General features: G+C 43.5%; 1 protein-coding gene across 3 annotated transcripts in view; it reads right to left on the bottom strand.

The window, feature by feature from the left end:
* The window catches only part of Ppp2r1b (protein phosphatase 2 scaffold subunit Abeta), a 33,826-nt gene extending 13,997 nt beyond the window's left edge, over positions 1-19,829 (bottom strand). For 2 of the 3 annotated variants that reach the window (XM_027412170.2, XM_035443692.1), the window contains exons 1-14: positions 19,671-19,829; positions 18,823-18,913; positions 18,385-18,485; positions 14,808-15,040; positions 13,791-13,938; positions 9,986-10,141; positions 9,574-9,688; positions 9,064-9,134; positions 8,675-8,809; positions 6,842-7,015; positions 4,195-4,255; positions 1,261-1,415; positions 563-705; positions 54-145 (exon numbers count right to left, since the gene is read on the bottom strand). In XM_027412170.2, the coding sequence (XP_027267971.1) occupies positions 54-145; positions 563-705; positions 1,261-1,415; positions 4,195-4,255; positions 6,842-7,015; positions 8,675-8,809; positions 9,064-9,134; positions 9,574-9,688; positions 9,986-10,141; positions 13,791-13,938; positions 14,808-15,040; positions 18,385-18,485; positions 18,823-18,913; positions 19,671-19,784 (1,789 nt within the window). In that variant the 5' untranslated portion in view covers positions 19,785-19,829. The remainder of the gene's footprint in view (positions 1-53; positions 146-562; positions 706-1,260; positions 1,416-4,194; positions 4,256-6,841; positions 7,016-8,674; positions 8,810-9,063; positions 9,135-9,573; positions 9,689-9,985; positions 10,142-13,790; positions 13,939-14,807; positions 15,041-18,384; positions 18,486-18,822; positions 18,914-19,670) is intronic. The other variant, XM_027412169.2, reaches the window with a different exon arrangement.
* Between the last annotated feature and the right edge of the window lie 856 nt (positions 19,830-20,685).

The following is a 20,685-nucleotide window of genomic DNA, read 5'->3' as shown; positions in this document are numbered from 1 at the left end:
CAGTAGAGGAAAACTCCCACCAACCAAAGTCGAGCAACAAACGAAATGCATACCACTTATAGCTTCCTGTGCGAAATACTTGACATCCATGTCTTCATCCTGACCTAGCTTCTGCAGCACTGGTTTCACTTCCCCCTGCAGGGCACTGAAATTCAGAAGTAACTCAAAAGATGGCTGGTGGGACAGAGAGGTCCATTAGAACACAATCTGCTTTGGAATTTGAGGTTTGGATCGATGGTAACTTTTTAATTTAAAATGAAAATACTTTTAAATACAAACATGACAAGTACATCAAATAATTTCTAAAGAAGTTCTTGGTGAAATTCGCTTTGGGGCAGTGTTCTATATATACCCAGAACATAAATGTAAAAGTCAAAATGAACAGTCTCAAAACCTAGGGCTGAATTCTTTTCTTTGAATAAGCCCAGATTCTATGAAAAGTAAAAAAAGAAACCCCTGGGATTATTTTAGCTATTGCTTCCCTTCACCCCACACACACACTCACACACACACCCGTGAGGAGATGCTTTCACACCAATAGCAACACTAAAATAAATCTTACTTGGTATCTAGAATTGGTCCAATTTTCTGTAATGACTTGGCCACATTGAAACGGACATTTGCTACTTGGTCTCCTGCCATTTTCAACACGATGGGCAACATTTGCTTAGTGGTTATTTCCTTACCACAGGCTTCAGACAGTGCCTAGAAAAATAAGTAAGATGGCACATTTAAAACTTTCTTAATACTCCCCAAATCTAGAGAAACAAACTAATATTTAAAGGGAAATTAATTGACCAACAGAAAAATGCTTCCTACTTGAGCATCTAAGGAACATGAGGTGGCTCAAAAGATGAAAGACCTATGCCAAATCACACAACAAAATGCAAGTTTTAAAATACATCAAGTTTTAAATATTGAGTTTTATTATGTGTGGATTCATGACGAGGGGGATGATGGTGGGAGACAAGAAGAGTCAGACCCGCCACCAGCAGCAGCTGGAATTACAAAAGTTGTGAGCTACCTGACATGGGTGCTTGAGACTCAAACTCGGGTCCTCTGAGCAAACAGGGGGCCCTCCTGTCCACTGAGCCATCTCTCCAGCTCCAATTTTCAAATCAACATTTTCTCTATTCTAATTACCCAAATTTACCAGTATACAAAATGCACCTCAAACAAAAGGTAGCTCACTCAGAACTTAGAAATATCCTGAGAATGATTTCATGCCTGAGCTTAGCAATGACACTGTGTCATACTTACATTGATGCAGAATAGAGTGGTCATTCTGTGCAAGTAATTAGGGTCATTTGCCATCACTAGCACTCTAGGTACGATGGTATTCTGGGCCCACTCGGTACCAAACTTTTGGACCAACTTCATGAGATTGTTGGTGGCAGCTTCCCGAATGGCATAGACTGCAGGAGAGCCCAAGAGAACATCTTCAGCTGCTTGCTTTACACACAACCACACCACACAGACTCAAAATACACTCTGCAAACCTGACATCACACACTTAATGATAATGATGGTGAAGCACAGCCATTGCAGTTTAAAACGTCTGTCACCAAGGATAAGCACCCATGCTTTTCTCCCAGCTACTGATCTTTAACAAATACTTAAAATGATTGTTCTTACTACAATGCCACTAACACAGGGTTCTACTGCCAAAGTAACCAGAGACTGAGCCTTGACCAAGACCTCAACTACACTGAACTCTACTTGGCCAGATGCCTACTATGTTCCTGGCACCTCTCACTTCTCTTTTCAGAGGAATGCAAGCCTTTCTCGAGTTCTGCCAGTTTTCACTCCTTGTTTTGTCTGTGTGTCTGTTTTTCCCCTCAAGGTCAGGCTGATCTGAAAGTTTTCTTTAAATATCTAATTCTGTCTATTCTCACTAACTCTGACTTGATATACATATATTTTCACTAATTTTGTCCTGTAAAAGATACCCCCACTGTTCAAAAAAACAAAACCTAGAACTTTGTTTAAATCCCTCTCGTTGAGCCCTCCCTTTGGGTGGACACTGCCCAATGACAGATACACAGCCTCTGTGCTTTTCCTCCTTTAGCTTCTGCAGGCTGCACAGTGGTCTTACAGCAGCTTCATGCCCAAAGAGGGATGGGGGATATTCCCAAAGAAACCTCCTCACTGTGTGCCACTTAAAAGTGCAAAAACATAGTTTTTCTTCAAATTATAAAATTCTAAGCTAAATATAAAAGCTGTAGGATGCCAGGTGGTAGTGGTATACACCTTTAACCCCAGCACTCAAGAGGCAGAGGCAGGCAGATCTCTTGAGTTTCAGGCCAGCCTGGTCTACACAGCAAGTTCTAGGGCAGCCAGGATTAAACAATGAAACCCTGTCTCAAAGGGGAAACAAAAAAAAACTGCATTGGAAAGGCCCTGGTGAACATTCTCAGCCACCAACCAGCCACTACACACCAGCCCAAGTCCCATACATAAACTCCACCCCCACCGGCTCCCAAGTTGGAAGAAAAAAAAGAGGGGGATGCTCAGGTTTCATACAGCAAGCATCCCTATACAGGTGTCATGAATCTCCTCGTAGAATATTAAACCTTAAAAAAAAAAAAAAAAAAAAAAAAAAGAAGAAGAATATTAAGCCTTAAAAGTCCTTCAAAACTTGGAAGAAGGAAAAAAAAAAAAAAAAGGCCTGTCTTAATCCAAAAGGCTGGTTTTCAAAGAAAGCAATAAAAACATCTTCTGGGAATACCACTCACATTAATATTTACCAAAAATAAACTTTTTTAAATAAATAATTTCTTGGACTGGGAGATGGCTCAGTGGTTAAATGTACATTGCTCTTCCAGAGGACTGGAGTTCAATTCCCAGCACCTAAACCAGCGGGATCACAACTGCGGACAACCCCAGCTCCAGATCAGATGTCCTCTCTGGCCTCTCAGAAAACCTGCAAGTACATGAGCAAGCTCACATACACACACACACATGCACATAATTTAAAATAAAATTTTTAAACACCTTTCCTATGATTTATAAATGATCATTTTTTTTACAAATGGTCAGAAAAACTTAACTTCTGACAAAAAAGAAATAAAGAAGTCTTTATAATGTACTTAAGAGCACCAGACGTATCCATACATATGCCCTAACAGATTGTCATACACAGTTTCACAACCTTCCTTTTCTACTCAGACATATGATACCAATTCGATTTTAACAAAACCACCTACAAATGTAAGCAGACCCAAATGTTCTTATTCTTTCCCTGGTAGCGAGTCACAAATACCCGCAGATACATGCACTCGATACACACAGTACACTAGAGAACCACAGCAGGATGCTTAACACACCCACAAGACATGGACCCCAAAGCTCATGGGACATACCATGTGAGAACTTGAAGGCACTCAGTGGAATGGGGCTCAGGTCACACTGAAGCTGCCAAGTCTAGGACCTGACACTGAGAACCCCTCACCCATCTGCTGCCAGGGAAACAAAGGGATTTGTGCACACACACTGCCCTGAGGGTCACCAGAAAGGTACCTGCTGAGTTCTGTCCAGTAAGACCTTCCCTGAGCGCATGTCTTCCAGCCCAGTAGCAGCAGGCAGAGGAAAGCCTTCTCTCACCAAACCCTGGCTCTCTCCTAGAGTACAGACACGTCCCTGACTCCTACTGTATCTTTGCACATCACCTCAGAAAGCCTGAATAGCCATTTTTTCCCAATCTATGCAGCCTGGACTGCAGTTGCTAAGGACACCAATGGTAACTGGTCAGCTGCAAGCCCAAATGCTGGAGGACGGATACATGTTAAGAGTCTGAAGCCCACAGGCGGCAGGAGGTACAGGAGGGCAAAGAAGTTACCCAGCACAGCAAATACATTTAAAACAGAAAATAACAGGAAGTACAAATGTCAAATTTGGTGGTACCTGCCTTGACTCCCAGCACTCAGTAGACAGAGGCAGGACAGCCAGGGCTACACAATGAGAAACAGTAAAATATTTGTAGTCAGAGAAAGCTATCAGAACTTTAACAAACACTCCTCAGTCAAGGCAAAGAGCATTTCCCACAGGACATCTCTCTAAATGGACATGTGTGAACATCACAGACGCATGTAAATATCACAGACTTGTGTGAATATCACAGATGAGTGTGAACATCACAGACCCATGTAAAAGTCTGAACTTCCATAATATCTGTTTTTTAACTTGTCTACTCACCATGATCCACAAGCCAGGCCATACACAAAGAATTCAGCTTTTCATCAAAAAACTCCACACCCTACGGATACAGAAGATTCCATTAATAAACATTTCCAAAGTTAGGACAAGATACTCTATTTACATTGCACAATAATTACCTAAAAGCTAAAGACACACTCCCAAACAAGCTGAACCACAAAAACCAAAAATATAATGCCATAGAATTTACAAACTATGAAACTCTCTTACTAGGTAGAAAGAAAAGCAGGAGTGAGTGCCATGGGCCCTGCTAAAGGGTAGGGGACAGGACTGAGCCACACACAAGACTGAGAAGAGCAGGGAGGGCAAAACAGAAAGCTGCCAAGCAAAGCCAGATGCCATGGGAAATGAATTACTCAGGAAAAAATGGCTGCTAAGAGGCTTGGTGAACCACATCTCTCCTTTTTGGTTAATAGCAAGTCCTTGAGAATAAGGCAGTAACACCAAGGTATCCCCAGCAGAAGACAGCATTGCTAGGGCATGACAGAAAGCAACAGAGAGAAAAAGCAGGCACCAAGTATGCAGGGCAAAGGGTAGAATTGACAGGTGGAACCATCCTGACTCTTCAGCCTGCTAGTCACCTCCCAAAGGCTGGAGACAAGCCCTAGACCACTGATCGTGGGACATACACAGCACACAGGGACGTTCCATGATACACACACTCCTGGTGCCTTCCTTCTGAAGTCATTATGCTTATTCGTCTGGTTCAAGTCTAAGAAATTCCTGACAGTGATGATGTGTTTTAAATAAAGACCAAGAACAAGGTCCCTGTCTTTACACTGGTCAGCACATCGTCTACAGCATCAGCTCTCAGATTCCGTTATTCCAGGTTGAGGATTTTCCTTTAATCTCCTTCAGATAGTTTGTGGTTTAACTTTGTATTTACTCATCAAGGCCTATCAACCAGGCTGGATAGTCTTGAGAGAATTTTGTAAATTGACTAACTTTAAAAAAAAAAAAAGTTTACACATAAAGAAAAATTAAGAGGTGGGAGAGATGGTTCAATCATTAAGAGCACTTGAGACTCTGTAGAAGGCCTGAGTTTGGTTCCCAGCACCCACATGGCAGCTCACAACTCTCTGTAACTCCAGTTCTAGAGGATCCAATGCCCTCTTCTGGTCCCCACAGGTACCAGGTATGCATATGTTTCATATACATACATATGCAAGAAAAACACTCACACACACAAAAATAAGTCAGTCTTTACAAAAGAAAATCAAAAAAAAAAGAAAGAAAGAAAAGAAAATCAAAAGAAAAGATATGCTAATAAGACAGGATGGTAAAACGCAACATCTGTCCCTGACGGATGGATACATGTCACCTTAGCCAGAAAGATGTAAACAGCCAAGACACCATCTGTCTCATTTCTGCAGTGCTCTGTATATCACTGGAGGCCCTTAGACACTGCCCTGAGTATCACTGGTAGCCCTAAGAGACTTTCCAGGTCTGGTGGAGCAAAGGTTCAAAGAAATAATACATATAAATCCACCTTCCTTCCAGACAGCCGTTTCAGTCCAGCAAACCCATTATTAGCCACTGCTGTTTCCACTCCAGACAGTGAGACAGATCACTGAAGAACAGAAAATGACCCTCAGCATTTGGAAGCGATGGTGGAGAAGCATAACAAGATGGCTTCACCTGACACATAGATATGCTGCGATCTTTGGCATTCACTTTGAGGAACAGAGCACTTCAAATTTGATAAAAACACAATGCCATGGCCATCTACAAGATTCATGCTCACAACACCAAAATTAGCAATATGATGCAGTGGTCAAGAAAATATGAACCCCATATGTTGTGATCTGAAAGGAATAGAAACAAGCCTCAGGGGCAGGGGACAATAGAGTATACTAATATCAGCAGTTATCTGATATTATGAGCATTCTTAAAAACCACACAGGTCTCCTTTCTTCATCCAACTAGTGAGAAATGCCAAGTGTCTAATTAATAACATGCACTACAATAGCCACTGGAAATGAAACACCACACAGCTCCTGTGCTGAGAGCAATCACTCATCCATCTCCCCAGCCATACATTCAAGAACTCTTTAAGCCCTTAGAGTCTAGGGGCTACCATGGTGTGAGGGCCATCGAGCTTCTCATTGTCTGTACCTATTGAGAAAGAAAGGGAAGCATGTGGCTATAAAGTCCAGCTTTGAAATTTTAAATTAGTCATACTGATTAGAATAAAATTAATAATGAAACCCAAAGAATAGCAGACAGTGTGATAACAGGACTTTATCCAAAACAGTCTGCATTATAAGCTCTTTGTGTGGTGGATCCCCAACTATATGTCATCAGGAAAATGCTTCTAAGTTCATTTGCTTAGGACAGAGTCGAACAAAAAGCTGAAGTGACTCATCCTGAAACCGTATGTTCTTCCACAGATCCAAATACACTCTACACCTTTATCATGAGGAGGGCAGCAAGGTGAGTATGTCTCTAGAACACCCTTCTGTTAGGCCTTACTGCACTACTGAAAATAAAAACCATTCCACAAGCCACAAGAATTTACCTCAATGCCTCTAACTGAACCAGACCAGACTGACAACTGGCCTCCCACTCACCACGCTCAGCTCCACAATCTGACAGACCCTACTGCTCACAGAGCCCATGAACTCACCAGCTGGCCTGCCAGCAGCGGCATATACTCAATGATAGCCAGGCGGACCCTCCACTTGGCATCTTCAGCCAGTTCCACTATGGCAGGAAGGAGAGACTGAGAGAGCTGACGAATTCCAATCACTTCATTTACACAATCCAAGTTGGAGATGATATTCAAACGAACTTCAGGACACTATAAACACAAAAGTCCAAAGACTACATGTGAAAATGAACTCCTTTGCCCAGTACCCTCATGGCATGATAAAATAAAAAGTGCTAAATAAAATTCAGTACGGACTCAGGCTTAAAAAGGTGTGTGGGGGGGGGGGAGGGGGGACACAGAGCTGAGATATGGTTTCGTGGTAAAACATGTCAGCTAGCAGAGAGCCCTGGGCTCAAAAGCCAGTACTGACCAAAAGAACTACAGGCAGAAGGAAATCTTAAATGCTAAATACACAGATAATCCAAGACACAATGCAACTGATCTTAACCAGAATGTCAGAAAAAGCCTATGAGATTTCATTATTTTGTACACCAATTTTAAAAAATAATAAATTGGCAGGCAAGATGGCTCAGCAGGAAAAGGCACTTGCCTCATAAACCTGGCAACTAGGATTTAAACCCCAGAACCCATGTAAAGATGGATGAAGGATAGACTCTGAGTTCTGCATGTATGTACATGCATGCACACGGACATGCACAATAAAGTTTTTTAGACTTTTAGTTAATAAATAAGCACAAAGTCTATGAGATGGTAAAAAGCCCAGGCCCTGAAATTAAATTCTATGTACTCAAATCTTAGATCTGCCACTGCTTGGAGACATCATCTTATCTCCCTGTGCCTCGCTTCCTCAGACACATCTGGGAGTAACCCAAGACCTAAACCTACTGGTGCAATTACATTTACTGGCATTACAAAGCACTCAGATCATGCCTAGCACTAATTTTTTAATTTCTCCTTTGGGTATATGTATTGTCTGTGTCATGTGGACATTTTCTATGTGTGTGGGTGCCCATGAAGGACAGAAGAGGGATCCTCTAGAGCTGAAGCTACAGGTAGTTGTGGGACACTCAATGTGGATGCTAGGACTGGAACCCCGGTCCTTGACAAGCAGCAGGTCTCTTATCTGATGAACCATCGTTCCAACCCCTATATGTTAATATCAGATGCTATATTTCAAACCTTAAATAAAAGACACTGTTTAGGCTAAGTTATATTAGGCTTTAAAAATAGGGAACCAATGAGTATAATATAAAAATTTAAAAGACAGGTATTTCAGGGTGGTTTTAAGACTTATATGTAGGAGTGTTTTGCCTGAATGTATGTTTTTGCATCATGAGTGTGCCTGGTGCCTGCAAAGGTCAGAAGGTGGCATCCAATCCTCTGAAACTAGAGTTGTGAGCTGTCATGTGGGTACTGGGAACCAAACCCAAGTCCTTTGAAATAGTAAGTGCTCTTAACTACCCATACACCTCTCCAGCACCTAGTTTTTTTTTTTAGTTGGTTTAAGTTGGTTTTGGTTTTTTGAGACAGGGTTTCGCAATATAGCTCTGGCTGTCCTGGAAATTGCTCTGTAGACCAGGCTGGCCTCGAACTCAGAGATACACTTGCCTCTGCCTCCCTAGTGCTGGAATTAAAGGCAAGAGCCACCACATCCAACTACGTTTGTTTGTCTTTCAGTAAGTCCCTTGTGCTCATTTTTGAGAACTGTAGCACTATACTCCAAGAGGACTGTCAAATATCTTTAAAATTATGGTTTCTTCCCCCATCTATACACTTTAGGTCCTATATTTCAGTAAAATCACATCAAATCAATGACATCAAGGCAAAACAATTCATAGCCAGACTCACCTCATCCTTTAACTGAGCTAAAAAAAGAGGCAGAAGATGTTCAATGGTATTCTCTTTGCCCAAAATTGTAGATAATCCCATAATTACAGAAGCTAGAGCTGACTTCACATGTTGATTGGTATCAGACACTAATTCCTGAAACAGATTAAAAATTAAAGACAACAAGTCTCTACACCACCTCCCAAGTCAACAGCAACAGAGTAGCCGACCCAGACACCCCCTGGTAACAAACCTAAGCACCCACCAATAGTGTACAATTATGACATGCACAAATAAACTCTAAATATTGTCACAAATGTCATGTATTTGACTCATTTATGCCTCGTCCTTGTTAAAATGCTAACAGCTTCATAGGCAGAGTAAGCAAAATAAAATGAAGTCACATTCACCTTTATATAGGGCAGGATTTGAGTCATAATTATGGTCTCTCTACCTTCAGTGGGCAAGTTCTCACAAAGTTCTGAAACAGATAAACAGAAAATGCAATGCTATCAAGGAGCCAACGGAAGTTAACCAGTCTTCCCAAAAGTTCCAAGTTATATTGCATGTGAAAGCAGACAAACTCTAATGGGAAAAATGAATCTGCTGCTCATAGCATGGTCTAAATGCCCGGTGTCGCAAACTAGTTCAAAGGAAAGAAACAAGATACAGCGGGTGTAATGTGTCCTATGAAGCAGCAGCTGCATGCTGACACCATCTCTGTCTGCAACATCTTATCAATTCAAGCTTTCCCAAACTTCCTAACATGACAAACACCTCAAAGTGGATGGAAATGCTGTGACGCAGACTGATTTTTTTTTCCTGATTTGTACATTTTCAGTACTATTTTCATAAAAACACCACACCAAAATCACATCAAATCAAGATATCAAAGTCAAAGGAGTTATAGCCGGACTCACCCTTTACTTTGTGGGCAGCGGCTGCTCGGACCTCAGCTTCACAGTCCTTAAGGAGGCTCTGGAAGGCGGGGATGAGGTCATTGAGTGTGATTTTAGGGCCCACCGCTTTCTGGAGCTAAAAAACAATTTATACAGGTTTAATGTACACTAACAAAAACAGTTAATAACAACAAACTAATACAATCTTCAAATGTATGCTATAACCACAACAGGCTGGCAGGCATGAATGGCAAACACTTTACCCACCAAGCCATCTCACTAACCCCAAAATAGAAAGATTAATTGTCTTCTTTTTTAATTTTGATTCTATATTCAAAGCTATTCAATAGAATGTGTAAGCTGTATCTAATAGAAAATCTGCAGGGCAAATGCCTTTGAGGTTTTCAATACCAGAAATGCCAATGCATTTTACCTCTGAAAATTTGTCAGCTACCATATAGCGAACCCGCCAAGATTTATCTTCTGCTGCTTGCCGAAGTGTAGGCATTACCAAGGCCTCAAGGTCATCCTGGGACAGTAACTGGGCAATACTGACACAAGCTTCCACGGCTAGCAGGCGCACAGAATCCTAAAGGAAAAACATTACATTTGGTCAGTTTGGTCAAACAGGGCGCACTTCGTGTAGTGAGGCCATGCTCTCACAGGTACTGTTTAAGAAAGAGGGAGAGAAAAACTACTGTGCTGGCTAATTTATGTCAACTTGATATAAGCTAGAGTCATATGAGAAGAGGGAACCTCAACTGAGAAGATGCCTCCATAAGATCCAGCTGAGGCAAGCCTGAAGGTCGCTTTCTTAACTAATGATTTATGGGGAGGACCCAGCCCATTGTGGATGGTGCCATCCTGGGCTGGTGGTCTTGGGTTCTATAAGAAAACAGGTTGAGCGAGCCATGTGGGGTGCAAGCCATTAAGCAGCACCCCTCTGTGGCCTCTGCACCAGTTCCTACCTCCAGGTTCTTTCCCTGTTTGAGTTCCTGTTCTGGCTTCCTTCAGTGATGGACTACAATTGAGAAGGGAAGGTTAATAAACCCTTTCCTCCCCAACTTGCTTTTTTGGTTATGGTGTTTCATCACAGCAACAGAAACCCCAACTAAGACAACTTCCAAATATGTAACTTCTTCCTTTGCATGTGAAAGACTGCATGTGAAAGACATAAAAGTGGCACTTGGTTCAAATTATCTTAACTGCAGCCAGGTTTTTATTAAATAAAATGAAAAGGACTTGCTAAAATCTTACTTATTGCAAGTGAATGTGTGTGAAGTCAGAGGACAACCTCCTGGAGGCAGATCTGCCACCTTCCCGTGGTTCTGAGCACTGACATCAGGCAAAAACGCTTTACCACTAGGACATCTGAGTGGCCACAAAATATAAAGATTGATTTTTAATTTAATGCTATATTCAAAGCCTTATTACAAGAAGTTAATTAATAATGTACTTAAGAGTTTAAAGGACAAGGAAGATCACTTTGAAAGCTACTTCCAACTACTCATTGGCCATAACAGTAGCATGAGACGGAATGTACAAAGGAAGACACAAAAAGAGTGAAAAGTTAATAGCCAAATAACAGAGTCAAACTGAAATGCTGAAACTCAAAGAGAGATAACCATGTCTAGTAAAACAGCAGAGGAAAACTGGAAAGGCAAGTTGACAACCTGCTTTTCCATATATAGAGTTGCTCAATGCCAAATGGTACACAAGAATGTCTTCTGAGTAAGAGAAAACACAGAATTAAGACTCAATTTGACATCAGGAGTTATGACTTCGGACTTTGATCTGGGAAGATCAAAAATAAAACCCTATGAATACCCAAGAGAAATGGAGCAAGAAATTCACCGCATACGTAATACAACAGAACACACACACACACACACACACACACACACACACACACACACACACACAAATACAATAGAGTGCATGTGAGTGTGTGTGTTGACGCAAGCACACACACAAATCCAACATAGCACACAAGCACCCTCATCTCTTGCCTGGTTTATCAATATCACCTAACTGGCCTTCTCTTTCTATTTTTATACTTCCTACAACTTTGTTTCCACCCACAAGCCAGAATGACCTTTCAAAAATGTATACTACACGGCACACCTCTTCCCCAGATATAGGTAGAGTCTCACTGCGTCTAAAGAAAAAAACTCCAAAACTGGAGTCTGCTGTGGGCTACCGATGCTCCCACCGCTCCCTTCTCCACTCTCCCGCTTACTGGACTCATCCAACCACCATGCTCCAATGCTGGTGTTTTCCTATTTCATGCCCTCTCTTTACAGGGCTCTTACGCTCCTCGAAGGAGCGGAGACGGCATTTTCTCTCAGCTGTCACTTCTTCAGAGCATTCTGCTGACTGACGGTCAGTGTTCTGTTACACTATTTCCATGACATTTACGACTGATTTTTATCATGTTCATTTTTCTTCATTAAAATGCAAGTTCCATGAAAGCAGGGTCCCTGTATGTCCTTAACACTAGAACTGTGCCTCACATATGTAGGTACTCTATGTAGCCACTCAATAAATGTTTCTGTTAATGAGTAAGCCATGAGCGGATCTACCAGTTGTCACAGAAGGCATAGTGTATACATATTTCCTAACAAAGCATTCAATATTTTTTGGAGGAACAAATGCTAACAGCCTGCCCCACCTATAAATTGGTGAGTTTCATGTCCATTGGTTTCCATACTCTGTGGCTGCTTCAGCCACAACAATTACAACAGGGATATATGATCCACAGAACTGAAAATATTTCCTGGCTGTCCTTCACCAGAAAATCTGCAAACCCCTAGTCTACTACTTTGCAGGAAGTATAGAAGATAAAAGAAAATATCAAATTATGCCATGGGAAGTATAACCAGCTAAATTCCAAATAAGGATGCTAAGCTTGCCCTGCTCCAACATGGAAACCACCATGTATGTGTGGCATCTGCATGCTTGAAATGTTGCCAGTGTTCAAATTATAAGACTTAGAAATTTGGAGCTGAAGCCCACATACATTCAAACCCCAACTGCACCACAATTAGCTAAATACAGCCTTGAACAAGCTTCATAAACTAGCTGGACCTCCATTTCCTTGAGTATCTATGCCATGGGCTGTTAGGAGAACCTAATTCCATAATACATGCAGCTACTTAAAACAGGCTGGTAGATAACAGTCAGTCTGTGTCCATGGTTTCCCCACATCAATGGAGTCAGCCAACCAAGGATCAAAATATTTGGGAAATTTTCTTTGTCTGTAGTAAATATATACAGACTGTTTTCCCGTCATCATTCCCTCAAGTAAGTAGTATAACAACTATTTACAGATCATTTACACTGTGGATTTTTTATTTATTGTTTGTGAGAGTGTGTAGGTACACACACACCACAGCACATATGTGGAGGTCAGAGGGCAACTTTCAGGATTTGGTTCTTGCCTTCCACCTTGCTGAGCTGCACTGTGCACCCCAGACTGGCTGGCCCATGATTTTCAGGGTGATCCTCCTGTTCTCTGCCTCCCACCTCACCATAGGAGTTCTGGGATTGCAGATGCATGCCACCATGTCCAGCTTTGTATGGGTTCTGGGAACCAGACACAGGTCCCCAGGCTTGGGCAAGCATCTCTCCAGCCCTACTTTATGTTGATTAGGTATTGCCAAGTAGCCTGAAGGTGACTTAGAGTAAGTACACAAGAGGATGTATACAAGCAGTGGCAAATACCACACCATTTTATATATGGAAACTGAGATCCAGATGACCCTGCAACCATCTCCACCATCCAAACTGAAAACAACTGTATTAAGTAATTTAGGGGTTGCTGATTTTTATCGTTTCTACACCAAAGAAACCAAGACCCTTAGATCTAAGATTGCTATTGTGTATAGTAATGCCATACACTAGTGTAGAAATTAACGAAGTCAGGTTTCCAGGAAACACTTCACCTCCATATCACAATACAGCTCACGAATCTGAAAGATACCCGTCCCTGATGCAGCCCTGAGATTCCTAGTTATGGAACCCAATTCATCTCTGACTCCTCCTCCTAACACCTACTAATGTAAAGAAAATGGGGCCTGGTTAAGAAAGAAACACAGGAGGATGGACACCAAGCTAGAACTGAGTATTAACTTTACAAAAGGACTCTACATTAGAGTCAAAACTCCCCAAATAAATGGTTTCTTTAAAAATTATTAAAGAGCATATCTGTATCTCCTAAATCTAAAGCCTTGAGTTACCTGTTCATCTGAAGCTAGATTCGTGAACAATGGTACAATTTCAGTTTTCACACTGTCTAATTCCAAAACTTTTGCAAATTCGCCCAATTTGGAAGCAGCAGCACGTCGCACCATTGGTGTGTCATCTGAGCACAGGGAACGGAAGTGCCTGCAGCATGAAATAAGGTATTTCCTGTCAAACACTTGGTTAAGCATGCCCCAATAACAAGAGATGGCCATTTAGAGCATTTCCCTTTCAAACATCAATGATTAGGTTTCTACTCACAGATATAAAGAAAGGACCAGGAAAATAGCTCAATCAGGAAAGTGCCTGCCTCCCAAGTGAAGCCCACTCAGAGTCCCCAGGACCTACACAAATAGCTGAGTGCAATGGCAGTAAAATAACCTCAGAGGTGGCAAGATGGGAGATAGAGATGGACAGGTCCCAGAAAGCTCGAAGGCCAGGTAAGCTAGCATATGTGGTGACGTTCCAGGCCAATGAGAAACCTTGTCTCAAAGAAAATGAGGAAGGTACCTGAAGACCAACACCAGAGGTTGCCACATGAAACACACACACACACACACACACACACACACACACACACACAGAGAGAGAGAGAGCCCTCAGTATATTCAACTACATGAAAAAGCATCACCAGGGGCTAGAGAGATGGCTCAGAGGTTAAGAGCACTGAGTGTTCTTCCAGAGGAATCAGGTTCAATTCCCAGGATCCACATGACAGCTGACACCTGTCTATAGCTCCCAGATCTGACATCCTCACACAGACATACACGCAGGCAAAACACCAATGCACAGAAAATAAAAAGAAATAAAATTATTTTAAAAAGAAAGGAAGAAAGGAAGAAAGAGAGAGAGAAAGAAAGAAAGAAAGAAAGAAAGAAAGAAAGAAAGAAAGAAAGAAAGAGTATCACCAATCTTGCCTGCCTAGTATGAAACAATAATGGGAACAGGGCACTGTGTAAACTCTGGCTGTGAGTCCCTAGTAATCCCACACACTAAAAAATACTGGCTCTTACTGTCGAATTTCGGCCTTGACAGCATTTGAAGCTCTGGGGTAGCAAACGCTGAACAAACCACATGCAGATGTGCGAGAGGTGAACCAATCCCCACTTGCTAGGCGTTTCACCAGAGGTACAAAATGAGCTTCGAGTGCAACGGGAGTGTGCTCCTGAGAGATCTGCCTCAGGGACTCCACAGCCTTGTCTCGAACAACAGTCTCCTCCACAGTAGCCAAGCTTTCCAAAGGAGGCTGCAGAGATCAAAAAGGGAAAGCAGAGATGACAACTTATTAAATCAGGTTAGACACAGATTGACACCTTTTACATGACTGAAGGGAAACGGTACATGGAACCAGAATGTTAACTACATCATACCAAATGGTTACTTTCAGTTCACACAGTGATAACATATGGTGTGGCCAACCTGAAGACACGACTTCTGTAGAAAAGCCAAGATTGCATGTCCCAGATGGCAATCCCCAGATGGTGTCTACAAATGACACAGTGGAAGAGACTTGACACAGTATCACTATTATTAGGAGCTGAAGTTTAAATGATATGCAGCCACATTCAGACAGGAACAGGTCCAAAACTATGGCCAACTGTGGGTAACACAAGTGCATGGTAATTTCTGGTCAGGCTACTGAGTCCATACTTTTGTGCATCACCCTACCATTCTTGGAGGTGCAAGCAATCCTGTCCATGAAACCTCAATGGCATCAATTAAAGCAACCAATAAAAAGCTGAGTCAGCACCAGGTTTTGGTGGTTTTTTTGTTTTGTTTTATTTTGTTTTTCTTCTTTTTTTGGGGGGGGGGGCCGGAGGGGGGGTCAACACAGGGTTTCCCTATGTAGCTTTGGAGCCTGTCCTGGAACTAGCTGTTGTAGACCAGACTGGTCTTAAACTCAGAGATCCACCTGCCTCTGCCTGCCAAGTGCTGGGATTAAAGGTGTGCACTATCACCACCCAGCAACACCAAGTTTTTTTTGTTTGTTTGTTTGTTTTCAAAATACATTAAGAATCTTTCTAAGAGCCAAATAGGAGTTTCAGACAGAACAGTCAAATAATAAATGCAGAGATGGGGGAGATCTTACAGCTATAGAGACATAAAAAGATAGGAGAGGTTCCAGGTCTGGCCCTTGTCAGGAACTGAATGTGACATGGCCTGGTAGACATGGAGAAGGGCTGCCTCTCTGAACATCCAGCTGCCTTTCTAACTTTGCATTTGATCCCAGTAAATTCAGCATAAGGTACCGATGCAGAGACTAGAACAAACTCCACAGCAGCACTGACCAAGAGTGAAGGTCAGGACTTAGGGAAGGAGTGTGCCTGCCTAATATGGTTCAAAAATATAGACAGCTCTATGCTCTCCTACAGGGGATATCAAAGACCCACTGAAAAGACACCGCTTCTTACTAGTCAGTCTGTCACCATCTGTCCCCTGCCTACTGTGACATAGCCTCACACTGCTACACTGGCTTGTGAGAGGTACCTGCGCTTCAACTCTGCCCATTTTCCAATTTCAGGGCTCTGATGACCACTGCTGCTTGCATTTTATACATTAGCAGCTTTGAACCCAGCAAGTGTCACGGTTGTAAGCCTATGAGACTCATTCTTTCTGTAATGAATGCAGTTATGTTGCAGCACTGAGGATACAGAAGGGATGAGCACACTAGATGCCTCGCTCTAAAGGACTCTACATTCTAATGGTGGAATCAGATGAAAACAGGTGAAGGGCAAGGGGGTGAGCAAGTGGCTACTCCAATGGTGGTCAGGGAAGGCCTCTCATATAAAATGCAGCTGTCTGACTTACGAGGAGTCAGCAACAGAAACTCTAAATAGCATCTCTCTAGAGATGACACCTACAGCCGATGTCTTAAGGCAATATGAGCTGGGTTTACAATGAACAGAAAAACCAATGTGTGGAATGAATTACCAAGAGGAACAGTGTATATGCTATGAGTTTTTCATTGCTGTGACCCAAAATAGCTAACAGAAACAAAGAACTTATTCTGGTTCACAGTTTCAAGGGTTCATTTCATGGTTGCCTGGCCCCATGAGCCTCGGCAGAACAACATGGCAGTAATAAAGTGTGGCAGAAGAACATCTCTGCCTTACTGCAGATAAGCAGAGAGTCCAAGGACAGAGGCAAGATACCCTGCCCCCAACATCCCACCTCCCACAGCTAGACCCCACCTCCTAAAGTTTCCACAAACTCCCAAAATAATGCCACTAGCTCAGCACATGAGTGTGTTTTTCATATGGATTGGTATAGATGCAGAGTCTACAGGACAAACTGCTCAGATGTGAGGGAGGATGAAGGACTTAAGAATGCCTTCTAGTTCTGGACGGCAGCTCACTGAACTAGAACATACCCAGCATGCAAAGGCCCTGGCTTCAATATCTAGCACCACTAAAAACAACAGCTATCTTCTAGGTTGTGCTGGTATAACTGGATAGCTGGAGACAGCCCATCTATAACTCTGTTGATTTCTACTAGTCTCCACTTTATCTGTTACCCATCTATGTCTGGAGTTCTACAGAATGGTTCATAGTAGAACTAGGAATCATGGGAGCCAGCATCATATATTCAATATTTAAAGCCCTAAAACAGATGGTCCTGCCTTGTCCAGCTGGTCAGTTTCTAGTCACCCTTTAAGGCTTAGTTCATCTGCATAGTGGGGCATACCTTTAATCTCAGTACTCCAGAAGCAGAGGCAGGAGGATCTCTGAGTTCAAAGTCAGCCTGGTCTACATACAGTTTCAATCCAGGAAAGACTACAATAGCAAAACCTTGTCTCAAAAATACAAACAAACAAACAAAAAAAATTAAGTCCCTTCCCTCCCCATCTCTGACAAGCCTACAGAGGCAGAAACAAGTTCTTATATCCAGCTGATAAAAACAAGAGCTGAGCTAAAGTGCCTACATTATTCATTCACTCAACATTATTACCACCTGCCCATAAAAAGACTTACATAAAAAATGTTGCAGTGTAGCAGATGCAGAAATCCAAAACTAACCATTAGGCCAAGCTCCTGGAGTATAATCAAAGCCATAATATGAACAAAGGGAGTCAAGACCATGATGGGGAAGCCCATAGAATCAACTGCTCTGAGCTAGTGAGAGATCACTGATTCTGATCTAACAAATGGGGGATCTGCATAAGACCCAACTAGACCACCTTAATATAGGTGGCAATGGTGTGACTGGGACAATATATGAGGCCACTGACAGTGGGTCCAAGACCTAACACTAATGCACAAACTGACTTAGTGGAGCCCATTCTATATGGAGAGATACCTTGCCCAGCCTAGACACAGGGTGTGTCGGGTGGAGAGGTACCTTGGTCCTACCTCAACAAGATGATGGGACAGACTTAGTAGACTTCCTAGGAGATACCTTACCCTCTCCAAGGAGAAGATGGGAGGTGGCGGGGAGAGGAGAGAAGGGAGGGGGAATGGGATTGGAATGTAAAAAATTAAATAAAAAAATACTATAAAAAAAAAAAAAATGCTGCAGTGTGCCTATCACCAGATAATAAATGTGGTTAATCCTACAGAGTTCCAGAAGGGTAGGCCATAGGTAAGTACTCACCAGCAGACAGTGGGCAAAGTCAGGACCTCCCACCAAACCAGTGAAATTTCCCAGCTGCTCAGCAAGAGCTAACAGCACCTCATCTTCATCATAAATTGTATCTGAAAATAACAGCAGTTGGTTAGCCCATAGAGACAAGTGCCACTAAGCTAGTACTTACACAGCTGCTGCAACTACAATTCTAAATAGTATTGTCTTCCTTGTCTAAATCAGAAGTCTTCATGAATGTTTCACAGAATTACTAAGAAATTAATATCCCATGTCAACTACCTTCCCATTAGTTACATGCCTTATGTTTGAGTATGTCTGGCTTAACATTTTTTTCTATACACATTGCAGAAGGCACCTGCTCCTTCTAGTACTTATTGCTACACTACGTAACAAACTAAAAACAGTTTGAAAGCCAATGGAAAATGGCTTTCTTTAAAGGACACATACCTGTAAGGAAAGGCAGCAGTTCAGTTCGAGTCCTTTCCACTCCGAGTGCTAAAGCAATAGTAGATAACTTCTTGATACTGTTGAGACGGAGCTTCAAAAATAAAGTGGGAAGAAGAACAAAGCAAAGAGATGGTTGCAATTCAGGTCAAAAGAAGCAAATAGGTGAAACACTGGTATACAGTATATAACGAGGATGAGTCTTTCACTTAGATCTTATTCCTAAAATAACTCAAGGACCGTTTAAACACGTCATTAGCCAGAGGCTATCCTAGGGAGAACACTGAAGGGCCGGGAAAGAAATGAATGAATGAAAACACGCGGGCAGTGAGAGATTCTGAAAAGAGAGAACTCTGGACCGAAGGAAGCAGGTGAAACGGTTAAACACAACTCCTCCCTTTTCAGAGAAAAGTTCCATCACAACTGATGCACCACTCATCTGTGTTAATCAGCTGTGGCGCTCTTCCCACCCAACTAGCCAGGCCAGTTTGCCAGCAGAGACAGGCACTCCGCAGCGCTTCAAAGGCAGCCTGGTGCCCGGGCCGCTCCTCCGCTCCCGGGCGGCCCCGCAACCCACCAGCAACCCACCGGTGCTCGTCCACCGGAGGCGGGAACTGGCTTGGCTCCCCGCCCACTGCCGGAGCAGCCGGGTGCCACCACCCCAGAGGCTCGAGGTCGAGCTGCTGGGAGTCCAGGCGGACCACCACGGAGCCTCCGCCACCCCGTCCCCTACGAGCGCTGAATACAGCTCTGCCGTCCCCGGGGCCGCCCCCACGGCTGAGCCGGCCTTCCCGCTTCTCCACCATGTGCGCCTCCGCCCTCTCCTCGACTCCCCAGCCCCAGCCTAGTACCTGCACGTCCTCATTGCGGAGCTCGTCGATTAAAACCGCGATCGGGTAGAGCGAATCATCTCCATCTCCGCCGGCTGCACCCGGACCGGCCCCGGGCCCCGCTGCGCCCGCCATGTTCTTTCTCCTCTGGCTTGTCGCCGCCGTACGCCCCGCGCCCCGGCCACGCCCCGCGCCCCGGCCACGCCCCACGCCCCGGCCACGCCCCACGCCCGGGAAGGCGGGGCTAAATCCAATCGGCCGGCTCTGGGGAAGCAAAGGAGTCGAGTTTTTAGCCTGGGCGCAGAGGCTCCGTCCTGACCCCCATTGCTGAAACTGGAGGTCTGAACTCCAGAAGAAGGGCGGGCTGAGAATACCAATGGAACCCCTGCATCCTTTCCTCAGCCGAAAGAAACATGGGCAGGGATTCATCCTCTGCTCGCTGTGCTCTGAAGGAGAGGGGTCTGCCTGAGTGATGGGTGCCGAACCTCAGTAGAACTCCAGGCCAGAGACTGTACCCTAGGCCAGGAGGAAGAAACTTTAGCACCTCCCCCAGTTTCATGGTGGCCTGGAGCCACTGGGTCTGAGCCCTGATTTCCCCCTGGGCGAGAAGCCTCCACACAACCCCTCCAGCTCTTCCTCTGGCCTGTTTGCCAAAATCGTGGCTGGCTCCTCCTACTTAAGACAAATAATGAGTGCGGTGAGGGAAAATGAACAGTGCTGTCCAAACTCCCCAGTCAATATTTTTTCCACGCAAGTTGTTTAAAACATGCTCTCTTGTTTTTGTGTTTCTTTTCAGTGTGGTACTGGAATGGCGCCTTCTGTTGTATTGTCTTCCTTTTTTCACTGCTCTACAGCAAGAAGCCCAACCACCAAGCTTAACTATGCACAGTTTTAATCTCCCCGGGTTCGGTGGGGTGGAAGGACCGGCCTCCCTAGACCTCCAGAAGTCCTCCTAGAGGACCTCAAGAGGAGGTGGTCCTGGGCGTTGTTTCTTACAGAACTTAAAGGATTAAGTTTTCACTTGCCCTCTGTAATT

Source organism: Cricetulus griseus, chromosome 4 (genome assembly GCF_003668045.3).
Source record: "Cricetulus griseus strain 17A/GY chromosome 4, alternate assembly CriGri-PICRH-1.0, whole genome shotgun sequence".
NCBI lineage: Eukaryota > Metazoa > Chordata > Mammalia > Rodentia > Cricetidae > Cricetulus > Cricetulus griseus.
This window is presented reverse-complemented; position numbering and strand designations above follow the sequence as displayed.